This window comes from Dermacentor silvarum, chromosome 7 (genome assembly GCF_013339745.2).
Source record: "Dermacentor silvarum isolate Dsil-2018 chromosome 7, BIME_Dsil_1.4, whole genome shotgun sequence".
Taxonomy (NCBI): Eukaryota; Metazoa; Arthropoda; class Arachnida; order Ixodida; family Ixodidae; genus Dermacentor; species Dermacentor silvarum.
The window spans coordinates 5,631,285-5,645,967 of NC_051160.1; the positions used below are offsets into that span (position 1 = coordinate 5,631,285).

Consider the following 14,683-nt stretch of genomic DNA (forward strand, 5'->3'; position numbering starts at 1 on the left):
AAACAGGCAGCCAGAAGCCACGAACAGCCAGCACACATCTCGGAGGCTATGCTTACGTCATGGCTGCCATACATCAACCATAAATCTCGAAGGCTATACATTTTTGCATTAAAGAGCCGGAAAAGTGCGATGCAAAAGAGCAGAAATGGCGCCGCGCATAACAATGCGTTGGCCCGGGATTTCATAGTCGCCATCCATGATCGCGTCGATAGCTGCAGCGGTTGCGGCAAAAAGTAGTTTCGTTTTGACTCAATACGCACGTCGGCTGCGTGCCTAAAAAACTGCGTAGTGGCCATCCATGATCGCATAACTAGCGACCGCGATTCCGTCTGCAGTTGTAGCAGCGAACGGTAGTTTCGTTCTGACTCTGTGCGTGTGGTGGCCGCGTGCCTTAAGCACCGCAAAGTCGCCGTTCATAATTGCGTCGATAGCAGCCGCGGTTGTGACAAACAGTTGTTTCGGTTTGACTCAGTGCAAAGCTGTCGAGGATGAATAGCACCGGCTACATCGTGATGGACGTGCAATCTGTTGGTGGTCAGCTTACTTGCGAAAAAACAAACATCGCAATGGATGTGCTATCTGTTGGCGGTCAGCTTACTGGCGAAAAAATAATCGGGATGTGCGCGCGGTAGTGCAAAGTGTGTCGCAAATGTAGCGCACGGCGCAGCCGTACTGCGAAGGAAGTCGCGAGGCCTCGATCGCCGCTGCGAAAGCCAATCAGTCACGACATGACGAGAATTGCAGCTTCCACACTGCTCTTGTGCAAAATAGCAAAAGAATTTGCTTATCCATTACACTAATAAAATCGTTCTGACGTAGTAAGCATTTGCTTATTGTTTTCTGGATACCATGATAATTCGGCATTTGGTTAATTAGGACATTTTTTTTTCAGTCCCGTGAAATTTAAATTAACTAGGTTTTACTGTAATATGTAATATATACTATTACTATTATTCACTATTCACTATTCGCCCATCCCACGACTTGGTTATAACAAGTGTTTACTGTGCAGGAGTTAAGCTGCACAGCAGTTATATGAGGAATTTGGTTGTACAATTTGGGAACACACATCTTGAAACTGATGCAGGCCTTGGCAATTTTTCAAGTGGATATGTCTTGCATGCTCACTGGCTCCAGTTCTTAGATTCTTATGTCTCATAATGAGATTATGCCCTAGTTAATTAAAGACCCTAGGTTAAATAATGAAAATGCTATATAGCTAAGTATTCATTAAGAGTTTTCATGGAAGGAACGTCCACATCTTTGAGTAGTCCAGGTAAAGGAATAGAATTGTGTTGTGTGCCACAGATAGGTAGATGATGAAATGAGAAAATTTGCAGGTGCAAGTTGGAATCAGCTAGTGCAAGATAGCAGAAATTGGAGATCGTAAGGAGAGGCCTTTTTTTTTTTCAGTGGACTTAAAGATAGGCTGATGATGATGATGTGCTACAGTCGATAAAAAAATTGTGTTAGGATATAAAAAAAGAGCACCAGTTATTTTTATGTGAATGCTTGTAAAATAAAGTGGCTAAAAGGGAAACAAATTAGAGGATAAATTTTCATGTCAAACCTCCCATAACATGGCAGGGAGTAAGAATAACAGATGAAACAGCAAAAGTTAAAGGACATATGGCAAAAGGACATGTGAATATAAAGGCATTCTTTCACACTAAATATCAGATTCATTTCTTTTTAACAAGTGCCCTAATTTCACCCTTGGGTAGCAGGAAATGGTGCATGAAAACAAGTACAATTCAACTGTTTTCCTTCAAGCAATAAAGGGCCAAAGCACATGGCATAGCACACACCAGTCTGCAGAAGGCGGGAAGCTGTCTTGCGCTCGGAAGTCACTTGACCATCACGACAAGCCACATCGTTCCGGTGGTTGTTTGTAGTTGATGAGTTACATGGAGGTTCAACGCTGGCAGCGTCAGTTAGTGGTGCCAGAACTGACATCACATAGTCCATAAAACGCACCCTCCGCGGCACCAGGGTTAGCGAAGCTTGAAACATGGGCAGCTGCACGTCGTACAGGAAGACGTTGCACAGCAGGCTGAAAAGAGAGAGCGCAGAATGAGTGGAAAGCAGAGCCTAGGTAGCACTAGTGTTAGGATTACATTAGACAGATACTTGTGCATAGATATACAGAAGACATACATACATACATACAGATAGATAGATCCAACAACATGTGTTTCAGACGCCCAATTTTTCAGACATGCCCAATAATTCGGACACCTTCAAGGCACCACTGCGCGCGCTTGTAGAGCCAATGTATAAAAATGTCAAATTTTGGATGCTGAAACCCTTCGCTGTCCGATTTCCTGGAATTTTTGCTTTGACCACAGGTCCAAAATTGCATTAATAGAAGCTGCCACCGATTACCTGGCAGCCTTGAACCAGCACTCTCGCATGCTGCTGGCAGCAGTAGCCACCACCGTGGCAACGCTAGGCCTAGCTACGATGATGTTTCACTACCAAGCTTCCTGCTGTTCAGTGCCATGCTTTTCATTGAAATAATTCGCTGCAGTTAGCAATGATGCCAACTCCGCATTTATCACTCTTGCCGATGGCTTCGAAGCGCGGAAAGAACGGCAAGGGTCATACGTTGCATATGCCAATTTGCAAAAGTCAGTCAGCTTCGCCGCAAGTGAAGCATACCAGGAGTGAAAAGGGACCATTGTCACGTGACACGCTATGCATTCCTTAATTACACATGCGTGTGCCTGCCATCTCCCATCACTGAACGATCACCAATAAGCCTAATAAGTGTACTGGCAGGCCTTCAGAGCTATTTCGGACGTGCCTGTGGCGATTTTAGCCCTCGGGGGCAGTAAAAGGCATGCATTCATTTTTTCGGACTGTCCCGCTTTTTCATACATTTTCACGGTCCCTAAAAAGTCCGAAAAATTAAATGCATTGATGGATTCGTTGATTCACTAAGTTCAATGTATTGAAGCAACACTTGGGCTTAAAAAATATGCCATAATTAAAAGCTGTGGATTAATTCTGACCATCCACATTTCTTTAACCTGCACCTAAATTTAAGTAGGTGAGCAATTTAGTGGTCAGGAAAGCATCAGACTGGTTTCAGCACAGCACAAGCTTTGCAACTTTGTTTTTGGCAGTCACAGGTAACATCAGTTAAGCTATGCAATCTTAATGCAAAGCCGAACTTCTACCAAATACGGGGTAATTTGTTTGAGCTGTTCGTAATTGACCAACAAGAGCACTCACCAATAATTATTTTGTGTGTTTCTATTACCTCTAAAGAGAAGAAACTTTTTTTTTTTCCAGGGTAACCTTTTGTAATGACATTCTGTGTAGATGCAATAGTGTTTGTGTGGAATACACTTCTGCTTGAAACCGAAAATTTAGCCTGCATTAGCAGTTTTAACACAATGTATGGTTGTTCTAGTTGCATGGTTTGTCATAGATTACAAACGGCGCCAGAGATCTCGAAGGATGAATAGCGAGACTGTCTTGATGTCTTTCTATTTGTCCTTCGTGTTTTCAAGCACCATTTGTAAGCGAGTTTTAATACCTTTAGTTACCACTAGTTCTCTGGGTGAGGCTTGCATGACTCACCCGCCGATCTTGTCGCGCACATTCTGGTAGCTGTGAGTGAGACGTGGTTTCAGCCGTTCAAGCAGTTCTTCCAGCAACTCGCAGACGCGCCACTCCTGTTGCGCAAGGCCTCCCAACTGAACATACAGGCGGCTAGACTGCAGGAAGGAGCCCTCCTCGCTCTTTGCAGGCTCTGCCAGGAGCAACTCAAAGAACCAGTGGTACTTGTTCGGATCACGGCTCTCCTGCATTATCAAGTTGAGAGTAAGCATGTGCACATGCACATGTCCCCCTCTAAATAAGCAGTTTGAAGTCAATTTCTCCAAGAATGTATGGTTGCCTTGAAACATCAATTTACAGTGGTGATTTTGTTTTGATAGTACTAGTACCCTAGTTAGCAGAAGGACTTGCACCTGGAAGAGGAGTATCTTTGATCGCATGAAAGCACAGGCAGAAAGGCATTATACATATCAACATGCACAATTGACGCACAGACTTTCACTTTACCACCCTGTGGGCATGATAACACTGCTCTATAGTAATTAAATCAGTAGAATCTCGTTATAAAAAAGTTGCATATGACACAAAAATGCCTTCATTTATATACATTGTTCATTATAAGCAAACATGGTGACATCAGCAGTAATGCAAGTGTGATACCCCTTATTGGCCGATTATTATGGCCCGTCAACAGGGTCGGTATTTTGTAGCGATGCCTTTAAAGTAATAATGCCTTTTCGCGCTTATTGCGCTTTGTCAGTGGTCGGAGCGACGGTCCGCTCGCGTTATCAACGGGATCCACCGGCCGTGAGCAGTGGATGATAAGACTAGAGTAGAATAAGTCATAATGCCTCGCTACAAAATCGCGGCCCAGCTTGCCCCGCTGTGCTTTAGATGCCATGCCATCCAAGCTTGCTATTAATCCGATGCTTCAATTTTGAAAAATTCTGTACTTTTCAACAAGTTTTGTAAACATTTTATGGGTATATCAGTGATAGACTCCTTGCAGTCTATAGATTATAGCTTTTTCTTTGATATGCAACAAACCTCATGGGGTGCGGTACAGTGGGATTCAAGTAAAATTATTTACCTGTTTCCGTGTACTCAGACAGCATCTCCTGAGGTAAAGCTTCCTCTTTTAAAGGGATACTGAACAAAACTTTTGGCACTGGGATTTTAAGCCTAAATGAAAGCTTGGTTGCTGAAATTGGTTGACACAACCTTGTTTTCAGGCAGAAACTACAGGAAAATAATGAATTTATTGCATTTTTCACAAAATACCGCATCTAGCAGCTGCACCGTGAACTAGAGGAAGTGACGTTTCTGTGACATTTGAGGGGATGCGCGACTTGCACGCATTCCCTGATGTTGTTTTCCCCGCATGGCTCCCGTCTCCTAGCTGTAATCCGGCGGTGTAGGTTGGTGTGATTGTGGCGTATTGCGAGAGATGGTGCGAGTACTGTGCTGCTAACGCCACCTAACGGCGGGGTTATTTGGGCGCAAAAGGAAGAAGGTGCTTCCTCTTTGGCTTGAGATTGGCGAGCAGCACGCACGGACACTTCGCGCATGCGCCAATCCACGCTTCGAGAGACCGTCTCGCGAGGCTAGGAGCAGGACACCAGTATGGACGAACATGGATAGTTCGAACGCGCCACCGTTCGCGTGACCCTACACGTGAATGACTAGGCGATGGTGTCGTAGCATGGGGGTGAACATATTCGCTCGCTATCCGGTTGTGGTGAGTCGGACTTCCTCAATGTGTCGCGCGCCCATGTGAACGTTCTATGGGTAGTAATTCGGCTGGCATGCATTAGTGTATGAAAGGTGCAATAAATGCCCTTTTGATTGTCTGCACTACTGTGTTGTCGTTCCTTTGTCCCAAGAGCACGTGTAAGACCCCACACGTTATCTGTACCAGATACAGGCGTGTGAGCAATCGCCTGCGTCTCTCCATCCACATGGATAGCGCTGACTGGCAGCGAACGACGTCTCAAATGCACAGTTGCCCGCGGCTGCGTATTTCGTCTTCGCAAGTGAAGCTTGTGCCTAAATCTTCCATATCGCCGTTTGTGTTCTGTGCTGCTTTTAATGTGATCAGTGAAGCACTTGTTGCAATACAGGCAAATGCCTCTACGTGGCCTCTACACTGCTGCGTGCAAGGGTGTGAGAAAAGTATCGAGTGAGACAAGACGTGTCATACCTTTCCGGCACAGTCGAAGCTTCGAAGGATATTGATTCACGCTGCGCGCCCACGGCAGCCAACATGGATACCATCAAAGCGCGACTTTCTGTGCTCCAAACACTTTGACGACAGTGACTATTAGACGAGCCCCACTTTGCTGTCAGTGGTATGTCAGTGAAAGGGTGTTGTGGCATGGCAGTAGTAGGGTTCTTCAATACTTGCCATCTGGTCATGAAACTTCTGGGCAACGCTATAGGAGAGCTTCATATAGCGCTCGCAGTGGACGCACCACAGCGCTGGTGCAAGTAGAAGTGGACTGGCGCAGACGCCGAACAGACGCCACAGGCGTTTTATGCGTACGCTCGCTATTGCGCAAGGGTCGACTGCCTGTATCGGCGTGTGTATATTGTCGGCTCAATGTGCAAATTGCCACCCTGTTTCTGTATCAGAAACTTAAATTCGAACAATTTCGAAAGAACTTCAACGCCTTTTTACAACCATGACCTACTGTAGGAGGTTGACATGACGTCACGGCAGTCAGCGACCAGCTTCACGCTTGCCTGCGGGCAGCCACCACGCGCTCACAATCCACCAAAAATACAGCCATCCGTTAAAAAATTCCTCAAATAAACACTGCGTATCAGAACAGTCATGTCTTCAGAGTGAAATTTCGATGCTTCCCTCATTTTTTCCTATTTTTGTTCAGTATCCCTTTAAGTTATTAAATTTTCTCAGCTTATTGTATAAGTGTTGAATTCCCAGTTAACACTAATCCTATACCTTTATACAAGAGGAGTCACACATATTGATTGGTGCACAAAGGTCTCCAGCAAAAAATCACTTTGTTCTCACCGATATTGTGGCCATGCATGTCCCCCAGTCAGGCAGAGTTTCTGGCATGATTGCAGTCATGCCTAGCCGCAACACGGGCTCCACCACAGCGCGCAGCTCCTGCATCTGGAGAGCCATGTGAAGGCTGCCGTTATCCCACATCTCAGAGTGCTAGATACTACACAGAAGTGCACCCATTATTGACAATTCATAAAGAATTCCAAAGTAAAGAACTGTCAGGGGGACTCCCATGCAAAAAAAGCATGACAAAGGTGACAAAAAAGTTACAGCATACAGTGGCTACCGTAGAGTGGCGTACAGTGGTTATAAAAGAATGAGTTGAAAATGAAAGGTCAAGAACACCAGTGCACGTAACAATAAAACACAAAGCCAGTCTCCGAGCATCTGAGTCAGCTCCCTGCTTGTAAGAACTGTGCATATTCCTGCCTAGCACTAGAAGCAGCCAGTGATGCATTTATAATCCCTCGCTCCAGAGAAAGGCAAAGCTTCCACAGTGGTGAGGTAGTCATTGGCACGTAGATAACCGAACTACAAGGTTTTGATGAGGTTTCAAAGCAGGGTGTGATTGCCATTAAGCCTCAAGCACAGCCTTGTACAAACAACTGTGTTGACCCTTGTCGACACAAAGCGAAGCTCCAGATAATTTTTCACTTCATATGTACAATCAGCCCTGATTCCAATGCAACTTGGTTAAAGCGCAATATGGCTTCATGACAATTAAGGGTTGCATCAATTCGCAAATTTAACCTTCCACTGAAACTCCTCGGTAAAAGAAGTTTTGCCATGAAACCGTAAGTGAAGCTGTACTTAAAGCAAAATTTACAAATAACCAGCACAGTTTCATTTTTAGACTTTCACACACAATGTATGCTTCAAAATGCAGTATATCTCCACAGCCATTATAGTTCGGAATACTAGCGATGCCTTCTAGATTGTTCTAAACCTTTTTTAACACTTTTCTGTCCGTGCCTATTACCATCGATCGATGGTTGCAAATTCGTATTTTGCCCCTTTCCGAGTGCTCTCGGACAGCTAGCACCATTTATTGGGTTATTTAGGAACTACCGTATTTACTTACATAATGAATGCATAATGAACGCACCCTAAACTTGCTGCAGTGAAGTAGAAGAGACACGGTATGATTTGGCATCTTTTATGGCGTATGACTGTATCGGACATCGTAACGGACGCCGAATCGTACCATGTGTCTCCTACTTTTATTGCGATAGCAAGTAGACACTCCAGGCGCATTTTTGCCGTCAGCGCCGACGATTGCGCCTCAATATCTTGCGTTCGAAGGAGGAAAGCGAGGAGGAAACGCGCCGTATTCCGTCGCGCCCAGGGCGCCAGGGGAACGGGAGGGAGTGAGGCGCTGCAGCAACTGTGCATTGTGCGACCGCGTGCACCCTATCTTTAAAGTGATCTGCATTGGGGGCTGAGTCTAGGTGCGACGGTGGCGTATACCTTTGTGCATGCTCCGTTCTCGCTGCTCAGTTTGCGCTGAAGCGATAAACAGCACGTTTGTACTCGCGTTCGGTGTCAGCCGGAAACTTGTTTCGCACTATCGTCTGCGCGCGTCAGCTCCCGGACGGAGCTGACGGATAGTTCGAGGAGGAGGGAAGAGTCTATGCTGTCACATGACTGCTGCAGCGGCGCACCGTCAGCTGGTGTGGCCACAGCAGCGTTTTACTGCCGGAGGCGTGCCGCACGCGTTTTGCCACTAATGTGTATGCGCCTTTAGGATTGACACAAGGCCTAGCTGCTCCAAAAATTCAAGCAATGGTGCACTACCTTGTCGAAGCCCCAATGCTTGCTGCCCCTCATCAAGCCTGCAAGGATCTCTAATGCACAACGCTGGTGGCTCTCCTGATTGCTGGCAATCTTGGCGAGAAGAAGCTTCTCGAAGAGGGGCAGCAGAGCTGAGCCGTAGTTGCGAAACAGGCCCTGCAATTCCAAGACACAAAACACACTTAGGAGTCACTACCAGAAGCAAAAATTGTGACTATCTTCAAGTGCAGCGACTGCAAGATCCAAATCTCTTTCAGACTGAAGGCACAGAAAAATGTTGCCCCTCTACTGTCAGAAAAGGAATTCTAAGAAATGACTAATGCACTAGCCATACATATCCTCTAGCCACACAAGACTAGCTTCATCACTGCCTTCATGTAGCTTAGACTTCTTCAAAGACCATCAGAACAGGAGATAAAAACTATCCTTTCTCTACATATTTTCCAGGCCTCAGCAGCTTTGAACACTGTTTTGTGAAACTAGCCAAGCTCTAATGATATATAGTAGGATTGTGTGAACACCGAATAAAATATTTAAAATTAAAATTTTTCAGAAAATTTAATGCTTACAAATCTTGGGCAAAAAAATACAGTGCCGCACATGCTTGGGTCTCCTAGCACTGATTTGCATAACAAGAACGTATTAAACTATCAATAACATAGGTACATGGAAATCAACACATAACAGTACAGTCTACTCTGATTAAAAGGAGCACCAAATTAGTATGCCAGTACTGATTACAGCTCACTTCTGCTACGTATATTAAAGTCTAGAAAATGTTTCCATGGCCGTTTCCATGGAGGCAAGCCATGGACGGCCCGTTTCCTGTTGCAGGCAAGCAGTGGTGTGACCCGACTTTTGCGTTATGTCAAGTCAGCCATCACAACATTATTGGCATGCACTCCAGCAAAATTCCGGATCGTATCAAAGGTGTCCATTACATAAAATGCTGCCGGAATGCACATATACTATGCAGCCGAATCTTCACCGTTACGAGAAAAATTGTCATGAACATTCTTGATGATTTCGTCACCACTCGTTTCTTTGCGAATAACTTCATGGGAGTTGGCCTTGACAATCATGAGACTCAACCTGACTTGACTTGATGCTCGACTCAACCAGTGACTACTAATTACCAACTCAAAGATGACTTTCTTAAATTAAGTGGAAGTGTTTCCATAACTGCAGAAACATGTGACGCATAATTGTTGCTGCCAGCTTAACACATAAAATAACATACTATTCAATTAGTTTTTGCAATGAAAGTAGCAGACTGTCGTTGTAAACTACATGAAAATTCGTTCTCTTGCCATCTTGTGATGTCAATGGCAATGACACTGGCTGTGACAATGAGCTGCTGTTACGTGGCTGTTGGAAACACTATTTCTTAAGGGCATTGGAAAGACAGGGGATGCTTGAATTTTATTTGATAATAAACATTTCCATAGTGTCAAAACTTAGAAGAATAGATTTTGAGTATTTTTTTTTCTCTTTTTTGGGGGTGGTGGTGTTGAGGCTTGCTTTATAAAAACTTTGCTGAGATGAAAACGTGCTTGTCATGAACTTTGTTGCAGCCATAATTTTGATGCATAAAGTTGCATGAGACACTACTGATAAATACAAAGAACTTTCTTGTGCTGGAAATCTTTTCTAACTGGTATTTCTTATGCAGGGTCTCGACATTACATAATTTCTATTTTGCTTCACACACTGCAGCTGAGTTACGCTGCAATGGCTGGTGCTTGTCTATGGCGCTAGACAGACGACTCGCCTTGAACATGTAGAACCTCTTGGCATCAAATCGATCGTGGCCCTTCCGTTCTTCCAGCGACAGGTACTTGGAGAGTTGCTCCACAAACGTTTCTGAAGTGAAGGCTTTAAAGATGTCCGCTTCAGACTATTAGAAAAAATAAAAATTGAAACACATAGCAGCAACTGTCAGTGATTGCTTTTGAAATGTAACCTAGTTGCATGACCACAAGCTTTAAAATGGCATAAAAGGTGAAATACATATGCTTCTCATTAAAACGACATATACAGAAAAAGTATAAATATAGACAATGAGACGGGCAGCAGTTCCAGCTGAAATAGTGTGGAGACATACAAATAGAAAGGGATTCATGCACAGATTACAATTCACAACTGACGGTACAAGAAGTGATGGAGGAAGAGCTGGAGCGTACTTTGTTTCTTCCAGTTCACGTGTCGTTCAGACGTGAAGTGACAAGAATAAGGATCACAAGGAGCTCGGTGTTTTATAGACTATCATAAGGAGCCACCAGACAATAAAGTCAAGGAAAGAACTCAGGAAATAAACTATATTAAATTGAAGTGCAGAATAAATTATGAGTCAGGGCTCAATCTGCAATAACCTTCGTATTCTTTACAAAGTGCAATACTTTCCCTTTCCCTTTTTGCCCTGTATGCTTTGCATTCCCTTGTAATATCCTTGTTCGTCCCCCTTACTCAATGCCCTTTGGGCCCTGTAAGGTATTTTAAATAAAAACATGCAAAAAAGGAAAAGGAATAACAAAATGGACGAAAAGACAATTTTCTGTTAGTGGGAGCTTGATCCACGTGGTGCACGCAATGGTTTATCAGTTGAAGTATAGCAACAGCTGGTGAAACCATCGAAGAATCAGGTGATCCCATACAGGTATCACAACCGTCGGCTTCTGCAAACGAGTGAGTAAGCTGACTTTTCTGCGGCGCTGGCTCTACCAACGCCAGTTGTGCGTTCTAACCGACACCGAGGTCATACAGCTGGCTCTGGGGCTTTGACACAGGCTGCCATTGCTCACTGTTCAGAACTTGATACATACTGGATGTCCATAAACATTGATTATTTTCAGAAATTCACACGGAGTTAACTGTGTCTGCCTTCACAAAAAGTAAAGGAGCTATGCAAGGTGGGAGAAACTGAAACCGAAACCAGTACCAAACTCGCCCGGACTACACTGCAAACGAATACATGTGCAGAAGCTCTCCCCTCTATGTTCTGCTTCATAGCCAAGAAAAGTTGTCCACAAATATAGAACCAAGATGATACAATACTCTCCATTTGTTCACACTGCGAGGTATGCCAATTATATTCGCCATCGGCTATGTTCGTACAAATTTCAGTGATAAATATACTTGTCAGAGGTAAAGAAAGGGTTAAACAAGGTCACATACAAGGCAGTACTCACCGGCAACATTTCCTCGATGGTGCAATCCAGCGAGGGCTGCTGCTCCTCGGGCGCGTAGACAAGGAAAGGCTTTGGCAGCCGGTAGAAGCCAATGTGAGTCTTGTGCACAAAGTGGTGCTTCTGCCATTGCTCCCGAGTGTCGGGCCGCAGGGCGCTGTTGTACTGAAGCCACAGGTTGGCGGGCCGCTTGCCCCCAACCCGCTCTACCAGGGTGGCTAATGTCGGGCTTAGTGCGATCGACTCCTGGTCAATCTCGGTCAGCTCCTGCTTGACGTGCTTCTTCTTGAGCTGCTTTAGCACTGTGCCCACTCCTAGAATGGCCACCTGCGCATTGTTTAAGCCAAGAAAAAGTAGGACTTGGAAGAGCTCCTTTGGGAACAGACTTTTGTAACTGCTACTTGAAGCAACTTAACCTAGATCTGTCAGTTCCTGTTATACCTTCTACAAGACAACTTCCTACCCCGCGCCCTGTCGCAGCAGCACCCATTCTGCTATTGATGGTTTTTCTGGGTTTAGATACAAAGATTTATTTGAGACTTAAAGAAAACATTTTATATGCTCTTATGCTTTAATTCCTTTTGATCTGGAAATTAAATTAATCTTAACCAAATTGCCCAGTGGTGACCTTTACTACAAGTCAGGGACGTTAACTTAGTAAAGTCACTGTTCTGTTGTTGTTCACATACTTTGATACTGGTACCTACTCGCACACAATACCAGGTCTTCTTTTTTACAATTTTGTAGGATTTGCATTCTTGCTTTTCCTTTTCCCGGTTCTGGGCACTAGGTTTCATTGACAATGCTTAATCCCTGGCAAATTCCTTGTAATGGACAAGTGCCACGCCATTCAGGAATAGCAATAAACAATGAGTGCTTTTAGGTGCCTCAGAGACTTTATGAAAGAGGCCACACACTTTGTCCATGCTCTGACAACATGGATGGCATCAAATTTGACACTATGTGGATTAATGAAAAGACACAAATATACTGTAGCCGAAATTAAAAAGAATGAAGCAAGACATGTGACAAGTAGAATGAATTACCTATAGGGTTATAGCAGAGAAACTGTCTACTATAGCAGACACTATGTCTGCTAATCTAAGCATGACAGAGAATTATACAGTCGAACCCATTTATAACGAACTTAATAGTCCCGCGTAAAGTGGTCGTTATATCAATAGTTTGGTATATATGAACTCGCCCTTAAAAACGCTCAAAAATTAACTGCACTGAAGCTGGCGCCAGCAGTTACGATTCAGCAGAACTTTGGTCTGAAAACCAGATTTTGAGTGTCATTTTTGCTCCTGGTGCGTTCCCGCACCTAGCTGTTAGAAATGTCCATCTAAAGAACGAAATGCAGCGCCGCGCAGGTCTTTTAAAACAACGTCCGGTTCCGATCACCTGTCATTTCAAAACTGCAAGTGCAGCTGCCATTTTTTATTCGAGAGCTTGTGATATATTTTACTACCAGCGGGACATGATTGTATTCTGCACATGAGAGTTAAGTGTTCTAGTTGGCCAGAAGCATAAACTTCGGAAACTACTTACTGCGGCACGCCACTATTCTGCGAAGGTCTCAGAAATCATGGTCTTGGCGTTACGACTGCACGTCAGCCACACAAGAGCCATAAAATTACATTATCTATGTCACTTCGAGTGAAAAAAAAAAAAAAAAACACAGAAAAAAAAAAGCGATGTTCAAAAGGTAAAGTGTCACTGCGAACCGTTATCAGCAATCGGCAACGCTTGAACGAAGCACGGCCGAACCGTGATCTCCTGATAACAGTGTAGTAACCACTGACCCTTTGCAACATTGCGTGGCAGCAGCGCGTGGTGCAGCATTCTCATCGACTCGGGCCGCGTTGAAAGGAACGCTTGAGCGGCTGTTGTTCCCATGATAGAAAGACATAGATGGTCATTCCAAATTGTTTAAACAGGTGTAATGCACATGGTGTGGCACGGACAATTGCGCAAGAATGAGAGCGACATCATCACGGCATCCGATATCCCACCGGCGCATGCGTCAGTGCACGTCCTACGCCATGCTGTTTATGCTGTATGCAGCACGCCTCCGCCTTGGAGGCGTGCCTTGTAACACATCACCTTCTACGCGGCATCTGAAATCCACGCGAGGCGGTCGCTTGCTCATCTTGAAGGCTGTATTATTGTCCCTTTTGGACAGGAGCAGGGCGTGCGCTGCCGGGCGCCCAATTTGGTCGTGCTTTCATGCTTTGGAATTTTGCGTGTGCCCTGTTTTTACCATGACTGGGTTCAAAGCGTTCATTGTAGCAGCACAACGATTTAAAAAAAGTTTGTTATATCTGGAAACAGTTTCCATAGGGAGGGCGGAAAATTATAAATACACTGAAATGTGGTCGTTATAACTGATAGATCATTATATCTGGGATCGTTATAAATGGGTTCAACTGCATACGGTACTTTGGTGGTGCATGGCGGCGGAACCTACAGAAAATAGTAACAGCGCGGGCCAATAGATAATAAATCATAAATGCATTGAAATGTGGCAGTTATAAACAATAAATCGTTATATCTGTGATCATTATAAGTGGGTTCAACTGTACTATCCATATGCACAAGATCACCTATGTTTTTTAAGGGGAAGCGCGTCATCACTATTTGAATCAGTATAAAATTCAGCATTTATTCTACTGCAAAGGGTAGATGTGCCTCATACAACACTTAACGCTGATACCATTAATGAAGGATAAGTCTGCTGCATTGCTCAACATGTCAGCTTCAGCGCAACATAGACAAGACAACTACGATAACACAGGGATCAACTCAGCTGGAAGTGTGCTGCTTCCAATGGTTAAAAGTAGCATACTGTTGTCATCTTTATCTATGTTGCACTGAAGTTAAAATTTTGAGCAACTCACACCAACCAGCAAAATAAAGTGTACTACTAGTCTCCTGGATTTTTTGACAAACTTAAGCTGCCATGAGTGCATGAATAGTAATCAGGTGCTTCCTTTAAAAATGGACGACACTGTGTATATGCAGAATAAGTCACAGAACATTGTTCTGGTTTGTTATAACATGAGAAGTCTTGATGCGCAATAAAAAATTCTCAGGAAGTTGCTCTTCA

General features: G+C 44.2%; 1 protein-coding gene across 2 annotated transcripts in view; it reads right to left on the reverse strand.

Annotated features, from left to right (window-relative positions):
* LOC119457476 (proteasome activator complex subunit 4A) overlaps positions 1-14,683 on the reverse strand; it is a 96,700-nt gene that overhangs the window by 20,506 nt on the left and 61,511 nt on the right. For both annotated transcript variants that reach the window (XM_049670116.1, XM_037719055.2), the window contains 6 exons: positions 11,578-11,901; positions 10,161-10,286; positions 8,393-8,545; positions 6,602-6,706; positions 3,589-3,812; positions 1,809-2,053 (listed from right to left, as the gene is read on the reverse strand). In XM_049670116.1, the coding sequence (XP_049526073.1) occupies positions 1,809-2,053; positions 3,589-3,812; positions 6,602-6,706; positions 8,393-8,545; positions 10,161-10,286; positions 11,578-11,901 (1,177 nt within the window). The remainder of the gene's footprint in view (positions 1-1,808; positions 2,054-3,588; positions 3,813-6,601; positions 6,707-8,392; positions 8,546-10,160; positions 10,287-11,577; positions 11,902-14,683) is intronic.